Source organism: Eublepharis macularius, chromosome 1 (assembly GCF_028583425.1).
Source record: "Eublepharis macularius isolate TG4126 chromosome 1, MPM_Emac_v1.0, whole genome shotgun sequence".
NCBI classification, from domain to species: Eukaryota; Metazoa; Chordata; class Lepidosauria; order Squamata; family Eublepharidae; genus Eublepharis; species Eublepharis macularius.
In genome coordinates this window covers 71,370,116-71,391,972 of record NC_072790.1, presented here as the reverse complement: position 1 = coordinate 71,391,972, position 21,857 = coordinate 71,370,116, and the positions used below count along the sequence as shown (strand labels likewise).

The 21,857-nt window shown below is 40.9% G+C and overlaps 1 protein-coding gene across 1 annotated transcript in view; it reads right to left on the bottom strand.

The window, feature by feature from the left end:
- Positions 1-21,857, bottom strand: part of LOC129324215 (collagen alpha-1(XIX) chain-like) — a 141,862-nt gene that overhangs the window by 53,556 nt on the left and 66,449 nt on the right. The window contains exons 2-3 of the mRNA XM_054971318.1: positions 19,094-19,168; positions 18,499-18,598 (exon numbers count right to left, since the gene is read on the bottom strand). Coding sequence (XP_054827293.1) covers positions 18,499-18,598; positions 19,094-19,168 — 175 coding nt within the window. The remainder of the gene's footprint in view (positions 1-18,498; positions 18,599-19,093; positions 19,169-21,857) is intronic.

The window sequence follows — 21,857 nt, the reverse complement described above, 5'->3', positions numbered from 1 at the left end:
TACAGATGTGGGTGGGAGGGGGTCAGAATTGTACTTGTATTCAAGATAGGATATCTATCATAGTGCTAACAATGCTTGGTGATTCATGAAAGCAGCTGTACGTGCATTTCGAGACAACGGTCCATAAATTTTTATAAGTTTTGAATTCTGTTTGAGAATGCCTTAAGGATAGGAATAACAAAAGCTACTGGGTAAAATGTTTCGATCGTCTCCCTAATTTTGTACATTGGTGAAGTCTGTTCAAGGAAATATAGTTCAGTAAAGAATTATTAGCAGGTTGAACCATTTGGTAAGAGCAGATATAGCAGTCTACGTGATTATTCAGTGTGACTCAAATGGAAGCATTCTGCTATAGTCCAAACCAAAAATGCAGTATGCAAGGCCCATTAAAAGATGATTGTCTGAGTCAGTGGTTTAATTTTATTTTAACATTATCTAGAAAGTAAAACTGTAGTGATTCATCTGAAATCAGTGGGCTGGACTTAGTACAGCATTTCCACAGGCTCAAGGACTTCCTCTCATAGAGTGTCACATTCTCAGCTTCCACCTCCTGCATCAGCCTAAGATGCCCCCCCACCCCGGAAATCCTGTTTGTGGGAGTTCAGTAACAGGGTTTCAGGAGGCATCACTCCACAGGCCAAAGTCCTTGCTCCCACAGAAATGCTGCGCTGATTTAACCCCTCTGTTCTGGATCAACTCATCTGACTGGCACAAAACCAGTTAATATAACAGGCATACCATCTCGAGGTGATGTAGTAATCAGTACATTTTAAAATTGTATACATCACAAGGTAATCAGCAGGCTATATAATATATAGATTGATGAATCACTAGGAATGAAAGACCTCCAAACTGTTTTAGGTGAACACATGAGTATATAAATACACAGGGGGTTGAGCTTCAAATTATCCGCTAACAACAGCTTCCATATTCATGGTGAAATGCTTTTGAAATTCCTGAGTTTCCAAAGTGAGTCATTAAGCATGGTAGAGAGCTATTATTAATGGGGAAAATGAGCCGACACGGAAACGTTGTAGCATACAGAACTATCTGCACGGGTCTCTGGACTGCAGACAAGGCTTCTTACTGTTTCCAGTATAGTTAGACATGACAGAATTCTCATATGCTTATGAAAATGAAGGGCAAAGATGTGCAAAGATATGAGAATTCGGGATTGCTCACAATAGTGGTAACTTTAGTGCCAGCTGTTTATGGGAGGGTAGGCCTGGCCCATGAGACTCAAGCAAAGGCATTAGTGGGTGAACATGCTGGATATCTAGACAAGGGTTTCTTCTTATGCTGTTGAAGCACAAGAAGCTAATAAATAGAAGTGTGAGGCTCCTCCTTCATTGGCACCCCCACCTGACAGCCAGCCATCCTGCCAGCTCCCCAGGTGGACGTCTGGCCTCTGGGGCACCACCTTGTTCCTTTTCCTGCCTCAGGAGTGACAGCAACTCCAGCTGCCTCTCTCTTCACTTCCTCCTCAGCCTTCATAAGAACCTAACTTTAAAGGATCCCCCTTGCCCCACCTCTCTGGCTCTTCTCCCAATCTCCACCCAGCCTCCTTGACTGGCCCTGTCCCCAACCTATCTGAAGGGAGGCCTCTGCAGTCTTCTGGTCCCACTCACTCCATCCCAACCTAAGGTGGGGCAGTTGGTCTGCTCTCTGCCTGGCTTGCCCCTGCTGCTTCTGGATCCTCCCCAGTGGCTTCCTTGGCAGCTTGGGGCCTGTGTTGCCTGGCTCGAGCTGCTGGCAATCCCCTGTGGACCTGGCTGAGGCGGAGCTGCCTGGGCAACTACAGGAAAAGGATGAGTCAGCTGGGTAGCTGAAGGCTGATCCTCAGGGCTGTGCCTGGGTGTCTGCTGCTGCTGGCCTAATGGTGGAGGGGCCCTGGGGCCCCGTAGAGGCACCTGCAGCTGAGGTATCGCCAGAGGTGGTATTGCAGGGCCTGAAGAAGGGGCCTGCTGCTGCAGGGGGGTGGACAGGAGGACGGCATTGCCGGACAAGAAGACTGGTACATACAACATCTGTGTACGCCCTGTATACGCATGTATAGAGGGGGACTGGGAATGAACACACTGACCCACCTCCACATCCAATTGAGCATGCTGCACTCTACTTGTCCTATGTGTAGAAACAGCAGCTAGATGCGTAAAAACCAGGTGCACAACCAGGTGCAAAACTCACGCGAGAAAACGCAATAATTCGCATTTTCCCCGGCACGATCCGCAACGTTGCGGCATGGCCCGGCTTCGGGTAAGCCGTGTGGAAACGGCCCAGGAATGGCCATTTCCAATCATTCCCAATCACCGGGTGGAGCCAACACACGTGCAGCTTGTATTCATGCAAGTGCTGGTATCTGTTCAGGTGAATTTGTATAGGAGGGGGGGTTGGGCCAAAATTCTCACTCCTGTGTGTTGGCTCTGTATATACATAGTTTTGTGTACAGTGCTGGAAAGTCATACCCTGCTTCCTTATACAATATCACCCCTAGTAATTGCAGTGCAATATTGGGAAGGAGCCTTCCTTTTCTCTCTGATTATATAGGTGAATTGTAAATTATTACTGAGGAAGTAGAGTGGAAAAGGCTGTGGGCTTCTTGTTTTTTTGCAAAGCAGCAGAGAAAGAGGAGACCCTGCAGCTTGGTTAGATGAGAGGCAATGCCTTTGGCTACTGCTACCTAGGATGAGAAAGCAAAACCACTATGTAAGGCCTACCTATATTATTAAACATATGCTCTTGTGTTTTCTAATAAACTTATAGTTTTGCTTATTTGTAGCCAGACAGGCATGCCTTCTTTCCTCACCGACTCTTTCATGTGACTGCTTATCTTCTTCAGCAGAAATCCTCTTGTCTCGCCACCTTCTTTCTTGTTACTTCACCCACACACAAACATTCTGCCTTCTCCCTCAGCTGGTTACCAGTTAACTCCCTTTGTTGCCTAGGTTACCAATGTCATACCTGCTGTCCCCTTCTCCACATTCCATCTTAGTTCTCAATTTCAGCTGATATAGAAGTTTAAGGGGAGTCATAGTATGAACCTCTCACAAATTTAAATATTCCCAGCAAAGTTTCCTGACTCAGAGAGCCTTTACAATCTGATCAAATAAAATATAGATGGAAAGAAGCTACATTTATTCAAGCAAAGGAGGAAAATGGGGAAGCCCGGGTAGACAATAAACACAGGTCCATCAAATGCAAATACAGTTAGATAAAGAGGGGAGTTCTTTCTGAATTCACTGAAAGAATTTCTAGTCCTTTGTCAGTCAACTCCCAATTACAATAGCAGTTTTTTTCTTCATGGTGAATGCACACTGGCAAAGAGGCTTAAAGCTGAAGACATACATGAAACGCACAGAGACAGCTCTTCTCTCTGTTGTCAGATTAACGTCTGTTTCTGGTATTCTGGGGAACTGGACACTTGTGTTTGCCTACTTGCTCACCTGTCCATTTGCTGCTGCTGCTGCTGCTGCTCCTCCTCTCAGCTGGGAAAAAGCACCCCACTGCTGGCTGCCAGAGATGGGAGGCAGCTGCATCATTTCGATTTTATGTACCTGGTAAGGAGTGCCTTACTTCCCACAAGAAGGCAGCTGTACAGTAGTAATAATGACTGGGCAGATGAATGAATGAGGAGGGGCAAGACTAACATACCAGCATTCAATTCACTGGCCTGCTAGAAAAAGATGTTAATATTAATAAAGCACCACAAACTCCTTTGCCCCCTTGCGATGAAAATATCTGAAGTCATAAACCCCAGTACAAATAAACCATTGTATTCACGCTCCTTTTCTACCTGTAAAACGCCCTGGGTTGTCTATCTGATACAATGTTGTTGCCCTTTGATTTATATTGGCAGTACAAGTAGACCATTGAAGGTTCGGATTCAGGAACATCTATCTTGGATTAAACATAAAATATTACATGCACCTCTTGTGGAACACTTTGCCCAATATCATAGTGGTGATAAAGATCTTAAGGTTTCAGTGTTAGAAGTAGTAGACATAACCAAAAATACTAATGCCCAACAGAAGTTATTACAACTCGAGTCTCAATGGATCTTTCGATTAAATACTCTAGCACCGTATGGTCTTAATAATTCATTAGACTTTACCAGTTATTTATGAATATAGATGAGCCGTATCTTCGATTAGGTATCTCACTGCCCCTTTAATTGCAGATAGTATTTAAAGTATTATTGAGAGGGAGCCTGCCTGTGGCGTCAGACAGACAGGGAGTTGCCAACATGGTGGTGTGATATTTACAAGAGCAATTGCTGTAAGGAATGGGGACTTTATTGCTATGTATAATTTAAAATCGTGTTTTAAGTGTTGTTTTGCTGTATGTTAGATTTGAAAGAAATGCCTGTGAAGAAGTGACATCATGAAATGGGTGGAGATACTTATGCCGGCAAACCCCGTAGGCGTGGCACTTTTGCTCCGTTTTCATTCTTCAAGCAACTTTACAGCTGGATATTATTTACTTTATTGATAACACTTTGTATTATTGTATTGGAGTGCCTTAGTACACCCATGTGAATATGTTCTTTCTGCAATATCTCTTGAGTGCATCTTTGACTTGTGAATTGTATCGCCGGAGTGCCTTAGTGCACCCATATGATTGTTTCTCCTTTGTAACACTTCTCGTACATTTCTCCCACCATTGCTGAAATAATTGTACTTGACTATTCAATATTGATTCTGTTGACTATTATATATGGATTCTGTGTAGAACTTAATTATTGGAATGTATTTGAGCAGTTTTTGCACTTATGCACGTATAGCACTTTATATAAATGTATTGAATTGTTCCTGTGCAATATTCTTGATTGTTACCCCGGGAAGTTGTTTTGCTAGAAGTCAATGGTGGCTAGAGAGTGTAATAATGGTGCCTGTGGCTAGGCTGAAAATGAGGAGAGCTCAAATTGTTGGGCTTATTAGTATAGGAGGGGTTTTATACCAACATTTTCGGGGTATGGGCCCAAAAGCTTTATTAGCTGACTTTACTAAAAGGTAGTATAATTAGGTAGTACGTAAAGTTTTGAGCCTTGATAGTATAGGTTCATATCCTATTCTTTTAGGAAGTGTGGGGAATTGAGCCCCTTTAGTGTACTCTATCAAAGTAGTCCTTAGTCATTTCAGGCACGCTACAACAGCTAGTCCTGCAGGTAAGTTGGTTTTTTAAAGTAAAGATTTATAACAGAATATTTATTTATATGCATGTGCACGAAAGTGCATCCTTCCCACATTTTATTGACTTCATTTTCAGAGATCCTTCAGAGAGGTTTGAAACCCGAAGAATGGTAACACTACTCCACCTGTGTGTGCATTACCAAAACTCAGAAAGCCTATTCCTCTTCCTCCAAAGACAAAATGGGAACAGTAAGGAAATAAAGAAAAAAGAAAAAGAGACATAAGAAAAAAGATACTGGCCCTCATAAATACATACTGCATTTTTTCCCCATTTGATTTCAATGGGCTTAGACTGGAGTACATCTGCTTTGGATTTTACTGTGTCATGCCTATTGTTCCAAATTCTTAACAGAAGCAGCGAGACTTCAGTGTACACTGCTGAACCTATGAAAGATTCAGATGGCTGTAGAAAGCAGCAGTCTATAATAATGTATTTGCAGACAGGAAGGCAGGTATATCTTGCCTAGTTACATAGTGCCTTCTAGATTTCTCACTTGTGACTTCTATATTCATTCCAGTTATTTATTGAAATTGTGAATGAAAGAAAAATTTATTAGAATTTTTTAAAAAATCTAGAATTGGTTGACAGAGATTAAAAGTGGATTTGGACATATTCTGCAGATAAGGATATCTGCCCACATTCTGTCAACATTCCAAATTCATTGAATGTTGTTCTTCTGTTCTTCCACCTCTGCAAAGGAGAGACTTTCATTCATGCTGAGCTATGCTAACTCTTTCCAAATTGCAAAAGGATTTTGTGGTGTGACAAACATTCACCAGAGGATAGTGATCTGAAGGTGCCTAATACAGTTAATATTTATATTCCAAGCCATTTTTAAACTTGGATATCCTTGGAAAAAGTAAAACACGATCCATTTTTGTTTATACAAAATAAGCAAGAAGGTATTCATAAATTTATCTCCTGCAACCATGAAATGTACTTTGTAGCAGAATGATAAAACTTGCAGAGTTAGCTAGAGTGAAGCATTAGGAAATCAAGAAGCTTTCCTAATTGAACAAGCATTAATAAATATCAGGATGTTTAGAATACACTAAGTGGTTGAATAGCTCTGCAATAAAAAGTGCTAACTTTCACACTTCTGCAAAAGGCCAAACCACACATGATGATGGAGATTTCTGTTCATATCACTAGATGTTATTTTAGCTGCAGAAAGCAGACACAAGAGTAGCTACTTATGGAACTCAGGAGGAATATGAATTAGGGCTATAATAAAAGCATAAGTTCAAGGATGATTTTAGTGGGGAGTTCAGATATTGGGTTAATGGGGGGGATCTATTATGCAAACAGGTTATTAGAAGAAGTCACAAAGTCTGGGGAACTTGTAGGAAAGTGTGGGGGTAAGACGACCAGAAACTAAAGGGAAGGAAAGGTATATGGGTCAAACAAAACAGAGGCAGAGACATCTTATATCCCTAGAGGCTTTACAGTAAGCAATTGGGGGTAGGCGTGCCAAGCCATCCCACTATGGTGGGAGGCCTCCCACCAGCAAGCCCAGTTGTCTGCTGCCACTGACAATAGAGTTTCTGGTGATTCCTAGAGCTACCCTTTGTCGCTTCTGGTTTGTACCTGGAACTGTTGTAGCAATGTTGGTGAAGTTGCTAACATCACGTGCATGACCCTTTGTCCCCACCCCCAGCCTTCCCAACAGTTGCCAGACTCGGTCTGGTATCCCTAGTTTGGAGGGAGGGCTGGATTGTCTGAAGATGTCTTGTAGGGAACCAGGGCAGGTGGAGAAGGATAATGAAATTGAATAATGGGGTGGGGAGACTTTGGAAAAGAGGAGGAAATCATTCTGATTTTTTAAAACTGTTTCGAACTCTATAAGAAATTGGAAAAAATACTTGGAAAAGAGGCATTTTCCAGCACACTGCTCAAGTTGTTACTCTTCCTTTGGTGTCTCATGGCACAGGAGTTGGGGAAGAGAGCAGGTGCAGTTTTATGGGAAATGAGCACTGAACATTGACAAGAAGCAAACAATATCAAGATGTTGCATGAGGAGTACCATGGGCAATCACATGCATCTTGGAGGGCTTAAAGACTGAGCTCAAGTATCTTCTTGCTCAATCCTATGCATGCAGCCCTGTATATATGGTGGAAGGTATTACATGTGTGTGGGGGGGGGCTAGGGTTGCCAGGTTCCCCTCATCCTAAACCCTCATTGGGTGAAGCATGATGCTGTCATGGATGGGTGTCCAACAATGTCATGGGGTGGGGCCTGGTAATGTTATATTGAATAGTTGTGTTGTCAGTTATCCAGGGAAAAGTGATTTTCTTCTGATCATATTCTCAGTGTTGATTTAATTATATTTTAGTCTCAAGGGCATATGACAGCTGAATGGAGGTGAAAAGTGCCATCATAGCTGACTTATGACTTATTACTGGGGCTTTCGAGGCAAGAGACTGACAGAGGTGGTTTGCCATTCCCTGCCTCTGCATAGCAACCCTGGTGTTCCTTGGAGGTCTCTCATTCAATTTCTAACCAAGGCTGACCCTACTTCACTTTTGAGATCTAACAAGATCGGGCTTGTCTGGCTGAGTAGGATTCAGAAATGTGTTGGGAAACCTGGGATGGTAGGTGGGGAAGATAGCAATTAGTCAGCATCTTTTAATGCCATCCTAAGAACACTTTCCTGGTAGTATAGCCCTAAGCAGATTCTGAATGGACCTGCTTAAGATGGCCCTCTTACAGGTTAGGGTTAGTTCATTGAAGTTTGAACTGCACAGATGTGTGTGGTTACTGTGTAATGAGAAGAAAGCACTCAAGATATACACAGAGAGTTTGTACTTTTGGCAGTCAGAGAATTAATTTATTTAGATCTTCCCAAAGTGGAGATTTAAGACTGCCTGGGTATTTTTGTCTATGCAGGCCCCTCAGTCCTTTGGGCTTCTGTAGTAAAGGTTGTTGTTGTTGGGAAAGGAGTTTAAATCTGCCTAAGTATTATCTCTCTTCAGTCCTTTAGTACTAATTGCAGATTTGAGACGTGGGGTAAGAGGGTGAGCATAGGAGCTTGTCTTTTACATATCCCACAGAAGTTTCATCAGGGATATAAAACTACCTCTTCCTAAATTCACATAGTGTACTATCAATCACCGTCAGAGGTAGGTGGGTAGTAAATATACCCCTGCACTCAATTTAAAAGGGATTAATTAGAGGACATCTCCAGTTGCTGGAATTAATCTGATTTTACTTGTATCGGAGAGACTTCTAGGCTACGTTGTACTATCAAGGAACTCAGAAGGACCACAGTGCCTAGGAAGAGACCTGTGGCATGCACCAAACAACAGTTTCTTCTCTCTTCCCGTCATTAATGCACCCAGGTGCCAAATGGTAAAGAGGACTCCTGAAAACCATCATGGTGGACTTCTAGGACTGATGCTGCAGCACATGATTCCAGCAATATCAAGAGCCCTTATATATTAGGAAACAGGGCAAAAGTAAGGGGTCCCAGGAACCTCAGGCCTGAATGCTGGTTCTGTTTAAGCCATCAGTGGAGCTCCAATTAGAAAAGCGGCAATAAGAGGAATGCACCCCCTTTCCTTTCTTTACTGCAGCTGCATGGCTATTTTTCCACGTAGGTCCCATGACCCCAATAATCAACCTTGCTGGGGTCAGAAATGGCTGCTGGGGGGCAGGGGGAAAATTCACTGATGGATCTGCTGATGGGTCACTGGATCCAATCCATTGATTAGTTTCAGTGACATAACAGACAGTGGAACATACATCCCTTTGGTACTATTCCAGTAAGATGGTCATACAGGAATCATAATTAAAGTATCAGCTGGGAAGAGATATATGTATTTTTCTATTTCAGAGGAATACTTAGGCATGAGTAAGTCAAATTATCTCTGATTGGACCCTCCTAGCTATACTGCAGATGCTTGCCCATTCCCCTCCGCATTGCATCCCCCATTCCTTGTGTCTTTTTGTCTATGCATGACTAATATTTCGTGACATCACTTTTTCAGGGATCAAAAGGGAACTTCTCTTCTTCCATCAGCAGAAAAGCTGGCACAATCTGACAGGCTATCTCTATCAGATCCACAGAGCCACTACAGGGATCAGTTGAACTAGACGAGATGAATTACACGAGGCTATGTGAGTGTCTAGAATCATGTCTGTTCCTACCTGCCCATGTCCATTTTACTCCAGGTAAACACATGTCCTGTAGCCCTAATCCGTGTACATGTTGGGTAACTGGTGTAGTCGTGGTTGCAAGTGTCCATGGACATAATCAGCAAGTCATCATTGCAGAGCATCAGTTTTGGACAGCTTCCGCTTGCCTCTCCCCTCTTTTTGCCCTTAGATCTGGCTTATACTGAAACTGTTTTGCTTTTAATCTGGCATGTTTTAAATTCTCCCATTTTCTAGTTGATGCTGTCTCTCTACTCCTTCCTGCATTCTCCTTCCCCCTTAACTTCCTCCTCCTCCCCTCCACGCAGCGTCTTCAGCTGGGATAAGAAGAAGGTGGGGAGAAAGATCATGGCAACACAATTAAGCATCTGAGTAAAAGTTCAGAAACATGCCTGATACATGAACCTGGAAAGGATGGGGTGTGTTGGGGGAGGTACTCATTCTCTAGTTCAGCTTGGAAATACAGAGCAAGTTGGGTAAAATTTGGCCATTGTTTCTAACGGGAAATGTGATTTGGAGATTTCTAGGGATCTGGGGGGGCAGTTTAGGACCAAATTTTACCACATTTGCTGAGGACCTACTCCCACTGTTCTCTAAAGACTCCCCAAGTTTCATGAAGATTGGACTTCGGGGGGCTATTTTATAGGCCTTCAAAGAAGTCACCCCCAGCCATCATCAATCTCCATTATTCCCTATGGGAACTACTAGGGGAGCTTTCTAGGGGACTGGAGTGGCATTTTGCGCGCAAAATTCACAGAATTTTCAGGGGACCTACTCCTAACTGTCCTCTAAAGACTCCTCCAAGTTTCAGAGAGATTGGACTTGGGGAAGGCATGATCTATGGGTTTCTGCAGTTGCTGTCAGTTTCTCTCCAAAATAGGAAAAAATGGGATAGCTGGGAGCACCTTCTTTGGGGGGGCCATAACATGGCTCTCCAATGGCCAATATCCCTGAAACTTGGAGGGTCTTTAGAGGACAGTTAGCAATAGGACCCCTGAAAATGTTGTAGATTTATTTTGCAAAATGCCACCCCCATCCTCCTGGATAGCCCCCATAGTTTTCCCCATAGGGAATAATGGAGATCGGGGTGGTGGTGGAGACAAACAGGCTGGAAAGAGTTGATTCTGCTTGATAGCAAGAAATGCTGCCATGGCTCCCAAAGTGGGGAATTCCCTACCCTCCTTTGCATAGATGCCCCCCTTCCTGGTGGGCTGAGCTGTAATATCTCAGCAGAGGTGTGGAACCCCTGTTTTTAGCACCCCACCCCCAGAAACCTGGCAGGGTTTTTTTTCATTGTTACATCCAATTGAGTAAACAAGTCTCCTTCTCAGAAAAGCTACAAAGGAATGTTTGAGCATGTGCAAAGAGAAGGTGCATCATGGGATACCATTTTCATCTGGGAGGAATGGGGAAGAAACATGTGCCAATCCGAGCACAGGATTGCGTGAACATCTAGTGCAGTGTGGCCGTGGTGTTTGAGTGAACAGGAAAGCAACAGGGAAACATGTCGTATGCATGTAATTCGTCTCATGTAGTTTGGCTCTAAAATGTACCAGCTTGAAAGGCAGTGAATATTGCTGAGCTGCAAGTAAAATGAGTTATTTAACTGAGGCAACTAATTCTTGCCTTAACTTTTGATTAAAGGAGTGTTGTGAAGGGGCTTGTACCCTTCATGCCAAATCATTTATGTGGGCTAATGTATAAGCTAATAAAAAATTGATTTCAATTCAGTATATTTATATATAGGTATTGTACTGTTAATCTTTTCAAAGCAGGAACTGAAAAGCAAAGTGTTGACAGTGGTACTAGCAAAAATGACTTCTTCAGAGTCACTTGAGGGAAGGTATCCAAGCTATTTTATAACTGTGACAGAAATAAATTTCCTTTAGATCCTAAGAGGACTTCTTTTTTTAAAAAAAGTTTGCTTTGAAAAAATGAGACATTTGAAAAACTGAACACTTTGATAATTTACTTTAGACATTACAGTTGAAAACAATATTTTAATTAATGAATGTTATGAAATAATTCATCTTTAGCATCTGTCAGTTGAGAAACCATCTTTCAAGTTTAAAAGATGATCAAATATGTTTTTCTATTTAAATTTTTGAGTTTTTAAGTCTCTCTTGCATATTCTATCCAGCAAACCTTCTCAACATGTTTTTTCTGTGTACCAGATTTTATCAGCAACCCGCTGAAGTCTATCACTACTGATATTTTTAAACTAATCACCACACTAACTCAGAATCAAACAGTGGGACCACATAGAGCTGTTCATCCTAATTAACAGACCAAGATATAATTCAACTATTACTACTGAAACCCTCCTCACAATAGACTAATTACACAGTAGTTATAGAACAGAATGCATCAACCTGAACAAGAAACTCAAAAGCAAACGAACTATTAGCTCTAAATCCACCATTTGAAATTTATCAAAGCATTCCACTCCAGTATTAAGAAAAGATGTGAAAATGATTCTGTAGCTTGGATAAATCATTTATGACTGCTGCCAGATATAGTAGCATTATCTAAGCTTCATCTGAGGAGTGATTACCCTGTGGTAGAGTAGACATGAGAACAATAGGACTGCTTCCTGTGGTAATTATTGTACCTCTTAATTATGGATGTCCCATAAGGCAGAAGATTAGAAATGTGCATTTGTTTTAAAACAAAACAAAATGACACAAAAAGCTGTATTAATTTCTTTAGGCAAATTAAGGATCTATTTGAAACTGATAAAATAAAGGTTTTAGACAGGAGCATGGGGACCTAGAAGAACTTTTGTTAGGTGATGGCCTAAAAATTATCTCTAAGATATATAAACTTTTGCTGAAATGATACGCAGAGGATGAAACTTTTAAAGTTCAAATGGTAAAATGGGCAATGAATTTTAATAGAGAAATTACAATGGACACTTGGGAATATCTTTGGAGAAACACGATGAAAATATCGACAGCTACTAGTCTAAAAGAGAACGGCTATAAGATGATGTACAGATGGTATTTAACACCAAAAAAACTAGCAAATGCTAACAATCAAATGTCAAACAAATGCTGGAAATGTAAAAAACATGAAGGTTCAAGGTATCATATGTGGTGGACTTGTGAAAAAGCTAAGCTATTTTGGTCTAAGATTTTTGCTGAAATGTCATCAATTTTGAAAAGTAATATAGCAAAAAGCCCAGAACTGTTATTATTGGGGTTAAATATGGAAAATGTTAATGTTAAGGATAGAGTCCTGGTTTATTACATGACGGTGGCTGCAAGACTACTGTATGCTCAACACTGGAGACAGGAGGAGCTACCAGAAATTCAAGATTGGATTCAGAAATTGTTGCACATGGTGGAAATGGACGAATTAACAAGGAAATTGAAAGAACGAAATCCAAGGGAATTTGTGGAAGATTGGGGTAAACTTAAAAAATATTTAGAAAAGAAATGGGACGTGAAAGGTCAGTTATGGTCTCTTGATAACTACTGAAAGATTTAGAAATATAAGATAAATCTTTGCCTTAAACAATAGGGGGAAAGCAATTTAGACTAGAGTTAGTTATTAGGGGAAAAGGGGTCAGAGTGCTGTTGGGAGTCAACAAGGGAAAAGGGGAGGGGGGTGGGATAACATATATTAAGAAAAGGGGTATATTGTTGTAAAATGTTTTTGAAATGTATGTGAACCCATCCAATAAAATTTTATTTTAAAAAAAAAAAGCTGTATTCATTTCTGTCGTCTGGATAACAAAAATGTGGGGAAACCAATCAATAAACACATTGAATAATTGTCTTGAGTCATGCAGTTAGGGAATTTTAGACTCTGGGCTATAGTTTTATGTACCCCCCCCCATTAGATATATTATGTGAGTTGCTTCAAATGTTAAGCACAAAATTAACATTTAACAATAGCAACAACTACTAATTGAGAGTATGTACTGCAGATCAACATCCTGAAAACACATAACATAAGAAAACAGAGGGAACACGCCCCCCCCCCCCCCGAGAAGAGTACGAATGGATCCCACATGCAGTTTTGCCCTGAGAGTCAGGAGATTCTTTCCACACACATTTCTCAGGGAATGTTATAATTTTATTGTAGAAGGCAAGAGTAATGTAGTGCTGGATATGTACGGGGTAGACATGGGTTCAAATCCCTAGTCAGCTGTAAAAACTAACTAGTCAACATCACTGTCAGTTGGTGATAGTCACACCTAACTTCTTTATTTATTTAAATAGCCACTCCTGGACTATTTTAATGACTTAAAAAATATTATTGATTTCATGTTTTTGTGACTTTTAATGTATTTTTTTAATGTTGTTAGCTGCCCTGAGCCCATCTGTGGGGAGGGCGGGGTATAAATCAAATCAAATCAAATCAAATCAAATCAAATCAAATCAAATCAAATCAAATCAAATCAAATCAAATCAAATCAAATCAATCAAAAATGGCAGAATAAACTGCAATAAATAAATAAATTCATTAAAGGGTCTTTTAAAATGACAACTGCTAAAAGGGATTCTCTCTTGTTTCCATATGTGGGAATGGGGGGAAGAATGCCAAGTCCTGCTCAGTCAAATGGTGAAGGATAAAGTGAAGTAAATAAACACCTTACCCCTGATAAGGAAGAAGAAAATTTTCTACTTTCTGCTTCCCTTCTATCTATTCATCTAGGGTGGTTAACATAACAAGGATCTTTCCTCTTTCATTTTAGCCTCACAACGATCCTGTGAGATAGGCCAGATAAGACAGTGCTGTGCATCTTCAGTTATGTTTTTCCTACATCAAGGTGTCATATGAGTAAATTACAATCCCACAATGGGAACCAATACCAGGGTGATTTTCCGTGGCTCATGGTTGCTGATGTGATTCTGTGTGAAATCACTCTTGCAACAGAGATTTTAGACAGTACAAGGTAATCCATTTCTCTCCATTTTTAGCTATGGTTTCCTTTTTACACTTTGTACGCATTGAAGCCTCCTCACACTGTGTTCTTATGTGACCTTAAGTATTATCTGCCCATCCTGTTTTATTGTTGTTGTGGATTTTCCGGGCTGTATAGCCGTGGTCTTGGCATTGTAGTTCCTGACATTTCGCCAGCAGCTGTGACTGGCATCTTCAGAGGTGTAGCACCAAAAGACAGAGATCTCTCAGTGTCACTGTGACACTGAGAGATCTCTGTCACTGTGACACTGAGAGATCTCTGTCTTTTGGTGCTACACCTCTGAAGATGCCAGTCACAGCTGCTGGTGAAACATCAGGAACTACAATGCCAAGACCACGGCAATACAGCCCGGAAAATCCACAACAACCATTGTTCTCCAGACGTGAAAGCCTTCGACAATATATCATCCTGTTTTAATTTTTTATATTTTGAGAAACATAATACACAGTTGTGGGGGGAAACCAAGGAGTGACATTAAGTGGAAAACCCTTGGCATATTTGCAGATACTTTCATTGATCCCCTACTCCCTCCCTAAATGGCGCTGTGGGTCTTTCGTCTTTTTTAAAAAAAAAGAGTAACTGGATAGGAATGACACAATACACTATTTAAGAAAAATCTTCTCTTGATGATCTCCTCCCTTCTTTCTGTTCATTTCTGAAAGTGACTGGCCTCTTGTGGCCCTCAAAAAATGAACAGAATAAGTGACCAGTACTTTGCCAGTTATGCTGTTTCCTCTTCAAATACAAGAAACGGCTTTTGGCAATAGAGTCCTGCCCAGGAAAAACTGGATTTTTACAAGCTGAAGGAACTGACTTGGCTCCTTGCAGGTGGTGGCCACTGGCCCTGTGGAGGCTGGAGTCCTGATTCTGAACCAGGACTGAAAAGGCATGGCGATTTCTCAATAAGCTGGAACCTTCTAAGGGTCTCTCCAGACATGCAGGTTTTTAAAGCGTTGGGTCAGGGTTTCCCAGACCCAACTTGAATTTCCGCAGCCATACAGCGGTTAAAATATAAATGGCTGTTTAAAAATGGCCTTAGAATGCCTCCGCGGGGGAAGGGGAGGAAGGGCTCCTCCTTCAAGTCATTTTCCATGTCACAATAGCATGGGAGAAGTTTCTACTGTTTTCACTGCTCCACATGCACGGAATACTTCACATGGAACATAAAAAACAGGAAAAAAGCCTCCCTCCCCTGATATCTTGACATGGGGAAATGGCTTGAGGGGGAGGGAGGAACCTCCCCCCCATGGAGGCATTCTGAGGCCATTTAGTCTCTCCTTTATTTTTTTAAACAACTATTCCCCAAAGCTGCTGTGTAGCTGCAGGGAGCTCAAGTTGGGTTTGGAGAAGCCAGATCAACTCTTTAAAAACGTGCACAACCAGCGTATCATAGACAACAGAAAATTTAACTAACACAACACACAAATCCAACTTTTATGAAAAATGGTGGCATTTCTTAGACTAAATTGATAGGACAGAAGCAAATCCTCCAAACCATTTATATCAGAAAATACTAGATAGTTAGTTATGAGCTAAGTTGCTTCAAGAAAATTTTGTATAATATCTTTAACTGTAAGAACTGCAAATCATAGCATTCTGTCAGCAATTTTATTTATAAAGAGTATCTTATTGTTACTTCCATATATTACTTTTTGTATTTACTGTTTAAGTTGTATGGTTGAAGTTGTTTATTGTTTTGTTGATAAATAAAATTTATTATTTAAAAAAAAACGTGCACAACTAGCTTGGCCCTAAGTTAGAGAACCTGCCCTAGCAGAGGGAGGGTCAGAGGAATTGCATTTTTACATATTTCTTTTGGTATCCCTTGCTCAAATCTGTTGCTGTGCTTAAAAGTATGAGTGTAAACATTTTTAAAGTACTTAAAAGTATGAGCGTAAACATGCTCAGACAGCAGTAGTCCATTGAAACGTTTTCTGCATTGGTTGTTGTGGATTTTCAGGGCTGTATAGCTGTGGTCTTGGCATTGTAGTTCCTGACGTTTTGCCAGCAGCTGTGACTGGCATCTTCAGAGGTGTAGCACCAAAAGACAGAGATCTCTCAGTGTCACAGACACAGACTGTGTCACTGAGAGATCTCTGTCTTTTGGTGCTACACCTCTGAAGATGCCAGCCACAGCTGCTGGCGAAACGTCAGGAACTACAATGCCAAGACCACGGCTATACAGCCCGGAAAATCCACAACAACCATCGTTCTCCGGCCATGAAAGCCTTCGACAATACAGTTTTCTGCATTTATCACATCATTTACTATCTTTAGTATCTTAATTTTAAAAAAGTAATCTGTTTATTCTAATTACTATCCCACCACATCATTGAAAACACTGTCAGTTTGCAAAATACTTTTATGAAAATTGTGTGCAAACAGTCAGTGTCCCATGGTGAGGGATATCCACATAAATAAACCCCTGAAAAGAAGAGCAACCACACCTGAATTCCATCTCCATATGTACATGCATGTATACAAACTTCTCTTCCACACAGTGTCTTTGGAAAGTACCATATTTACGAATATATAAATAGCTGCATGCCCCATTGAAAAATAAAATGGCCTCACACAACAGACATGGTACAGCATACTTTACAATTGCTCACGCTATAGCTGAATGAGTGAAGTGTAAGGGGATATTTGCCAAGCTACTTGACACTTTCTAGTCAGCTTAATCAGATACCCTTTCATTTCCTGTAGTGGGGAGACTGATGTTCTGCTACTCACAGTACACCCAGGGTCTATTTACATATCTCAAGAGAAGAAACGAACATACAAGTCATGTTACATCTGGCTTTACTGCTGTGTCTACAACTATATAAGCTGACACTGTGTAGAAAGAGAATACAACTTAGTGAAAAAAGATTTATTGAACACACAATACCTGGGCAATTGAGATAAAGATGTTCCACTGGCAGACGTTTAAATTCTTAGAGTTCTTTCTTTATAATCTAGCTATATTAAGTTACTGTGGCAGCAATTCAAATGGGTGTATAAACACTTATTATTGCACATACCAACATTTTTGGCAGAGTTTCCTAATCAAAAGTTATCCCCCCACAGCAGACCCCACAAATTCTATGAAGTTCTAAAAGGAGTTTGGGGGATTCGGTACAAGAGCAATAGACACAGAGATAGGCAGTCAGTGACAGTTTTTGTTTTAAACTAATTTTGTACTCAAATCTCAAAACTGCATTTGTGTACCAAGGAGTTTATGGATTCTATTGGGGGGATGGGGCAACTTTTGAACAGGAAAATCTGCAAAGCATTTGTATATGTACATGAACAACCATCTGGATCGAGGCTAAGGCTATATTCTATTTATTCATTCTGTTATTGGAAGCAAGGAGAAGTAAAACAGATGTTTATAAAACTTTAACAGTACAATGCAGGATCCTTTGAACAAAAACCCAACATTCACAGCTTTTTCCATCTTATGCATCCATTCTTACCCAATACTATTGAATGGAGCTGGGGGGGAAATATCAATGGAACTTAGAAGCAGCAAGAGTAATATTGGTTAGCTTCTCAAATAAGCAAGAGAGTACTGTTGTCACAGAGCCAAACTAAAAGTGACGTCTTACACAGGCTGGACACTAGTCGGCTTCCCTCAAATTTTTTTGGGAAATATAGGCATCCTGGTCTTGCAGCTGTAATGGAGAGCCAAGCTGTAAAACCAGGGCGCCTACATTTCCCATCAAAACTTGAGGGAAGCCGACTAGTGTCCAACCTGTGTAAGACGTCACTTGTAGTTTGGCTCACAGTCATCCATATGGAAACATCCCAAAGAAGAAATCTGAAATAATAACCTGCCATATGTGAATGTCTCTGCTTCTGATGAACAACTGTGATCTTTGCATGTGTCATCCCCTACAGGGATAGATCTAAACATTGAATCAAATTTTATAATATTCCAAGTAGTTAATACACTAAGCCATTTCATTTCCACCACCATTCTTTTCATTAGCTAAGATGGGAATAACAGCTGAAGAAGCCCATTATCACTAGCCAAAGTTCCTAATAAAACTATCCTTCAAGGCATATCTGGCTGAAGCTTGAAAGTAAAATATGCAGAAGAAGTAACTAGACATTGTAGGAAAGTGGGAACTTAAGGAAGATACAACATGGAAAGAGAGGTGAAAGGGAGAACCCAATATAAAACAACAATTTAAGGACCCTAATGGGGTATACAAGGAAAATGCATTATATTACTTACTGAGAGTCTCTGATGAGAGGCACACTCCCCAACTTAAAACAGGGTTTTCCAATGCCGCATGAAATCTGTCTCAAAGAGAAGCTTTCAGCTAAATCAAAACCTGCAAAATATGATATCGTTACATCATTTATTGTCTATTAAATGCAATTTTAAAATGTTGGAGAAAATTATTGATCTGTGCCACAAGTTTGTTGGGCTTTCTAGAGTAGCAACTGACAGGCTATTTCAAATCCCACAATTTTTGTAACAAAAGTGTCAAAATCTCATTTTCCATGTGGAAAGCATTAGCATGAAATTCCCCTAACGCTTCATTTTCTGACTTCTGAGGAATGAACTGGCTCTTTCCTTTTGCCATCTAAAGGAATTAGAATAAAAGGGTTGCTCTCAAAATTTAATGCTAACTCCATTACTAATTATAATAAGCATGCATGGAAAAATGGAACAAATATGAATGGCAATGCCTGCACTACAGCTTTCGCAAATAAAATGCTGTCATTCCATTTCTAAAAACATAAAGGTACATTTTATTTTAAACATTTAATATCTGTTTAAATGTATTTTGAATATTCTCCATTTCTGTTTCAGGAAAACTCACCCAAAACGCCAATGTTTTCTTTGTAGATACGTCTAAACTGGTGTCCTTCTGTTTTCAATAGCGGGCATGCATTATCTACAAAAAAATATACATATAAAATTTCCAAATTTCAAGGTAGGCCATTGTACCCATTTTTCAGAAAGGAACTGAGGTGTGATCCATGGAGTCATGAAATGAGGTGGTAAAACTGTCCTTGGGCTGTTCTATTTCAGAGCCATGCTACAAGTGACTCCTTACACAGGTTGGACACTTGTCAGCTTCCCTCACGTTTTGATGGGAAATGTAGGCATCCTGGTTTTACAGCTTGGCTCTCCATTGCAGCTGCAAGACCAGGATGCCTACATTTCCCATCAAAACTTGAGGGAAGCTGACAAGTGTCCAACCTGTGTCAGGCGTCACTTGTAGCTTGGCTCTCAGACTGCTGGTGAAGATCCTATAATGGAATGCTGCTCCCATATGAAGAGATTTAGTGTCATCCTAAACAGAGTTGCACCCTTCTAAATCCAGTGAAAATACTTGGCATAGAAGGGTATAACTCTGTTAAGGTTTGCATTGTTATCTTTTTATTAAGTTATACTATTCAAAGTATATTGTTAATGTTGCGATAAATTTGCAATTAAAATTTTATTCCATCATCTGTATGTTTATTTCACTTCAGTTATACCTTGCCTTTCTCACCAGTGAGAACCCAAAGCTGCTAACAACATTTTCTTCTCCTCCAATTTGTCCTCACAACAAACCCTGTTAGGTAGATTAGGCTGAGCAGGAAATTGATTTGTGATTGGCCCAAGGTCGTCTAGCAATCTCCTCTGGCAGAGCGAGGAATCAAACCTGGGTTGCCCAGATCCTAGTCTGTCACTCTAACCTCTACACCACACTGGCTCTCTGTATGTATGTATGTATGTAAAGTAAATTTCCCCTGTACAAACAGTAAGTAACATAATCCAGTGCAAAATTAAATAGAGCTGATGTGACATAATGGATAGTATGTTGGACAAGGATCCTGGGAAACCCAGGTTCGAATCCCCACTTCTACCATGGAAGCTTGCTGGGTGATCGCCTGTCACATACTCTCACTCTGATCTACCTCACAGGGTTGTTGTTCTTTAAAAAAAAAGAAGAGGGAAGAATGATGTTCTAAGCCCCTTTGAGTCCCATTTGGGGAAATCAATGGAAACTTTGGTTGGATCACATCCAATAATACTTATTAACATTAAATTATTCTCTCTTTTCCCATTGAAATGTAAAAAAAGTGCTTTTGTGCTTTTTAAAACATGTATGCAAACTCTTAACATTAGAATTTGCAATAGCTGTTAAAGTTACAAGAAAGTAAGAATGAAAGCATGTAATTGGATTACCGGATCAAGAGTCAAATGTTATTTACCATGAATACAGTGGTTTTGTCACAAAGTTGAGTAAATGCTGTCATGCTTTGGGAACAACGTTAAATAACGAAACCATAAATCTTCTTTTCCAAAGATTTCTGATAGACAAGCAGCTCTATAATGGGAACTGTTTTAAACGAAAGTCAATGCTCACCCCCCACAATAAACCAAAAGTGCAATCCTGAAGGGGTGTGTGCAAAAGTGCCCTGGGAGCTGACTAGGATCCCTTCCACATATCCTTAAAGAGATGGCCTTCCAATGGAAATTTGGTGGGTTATCTCATTCGTTACACACGTCATCATTTCCCATGCGCGAGCAGGTCATGACAATCCTGCTTTTAAAGCATTTTTTGTGAAACTTGTTTTAGTCTATTTTCATTTTTGAGGCCAGTTTTTCCACTCGATTACCTAGCGTAATAATGCGTGTGGCCGCTTTTTTGAGCTTTTGAAGTGCACTCCCACAAATCTCCAGTCCCTCCTCTCGCCATTACCCCTCCCACACATTCATCTGGCTCGTATGCACAATTGTATAACCCCTCCTTTTTTTAATTTTTAAAATGGTCCTTGTGCTATTACAATATCTGTGTATACAAAGGGAATCATACTGCAGTGCTTGCTACATTGGATCACGCAGCAATCAGACTATCAGTCTAGGAACAACATTGGGAATGTAATGCCATTTCTGATTTTCTTTCAAACTAGCAATAAGGCCAGTTGATTGGGAAAATACAATGGGCCCTAGCAGTGCTCCCCCTCCCCATGCCTCTCCCCATGCCATCAGTCAAGGGGGGGATCGGGAAAGAGAGCAGGGGCTCTCTCCTCCTCTAACCCCTCAGGTGCCACTTAGCTTGTGCGCAGCCCTCCCAAGGCCCCATGGAGGTGGCAGGGAGCTCCATCCCTGCTGCTGTGGGACTTTGGGAGGGCCACGCTGCCACACTGAGCCTTCCTGCAGCTGTGCTGGGCCCTTCCAGGCCTCCAGAGGCCCCAAGGAAGCAGCAGGGAGGCAAACTGTTTTGCCCCCCACTTGCCTCTTATCCCTGCAGACTGTGCCTCCACAGAGATAAGGAGTGAATGGTGAGGAACACCATTTATATAGTAGGATATGGAATTGTGTGATCACGCTATTCTATTGTTCGCATATTCATTAAACACTTTTGCATTTAAAACTTTGACCAGGAAATCAACAGTAGAGAATGGAGTACTACACATGCCCAGTTTCTGCAGAAGCTGAAAGACAGGACAACGGTATAGTGCAATCCCACATGTGCTAAAAAAAAAAAAAGGAAAGTTGGACGAGAATGCACCATTGTCATTTGTGACGAGGCACAGATAATGAATGTGTTTGTTGTTCTGGGACCTTTCCCCCCCCCCATAACAAAC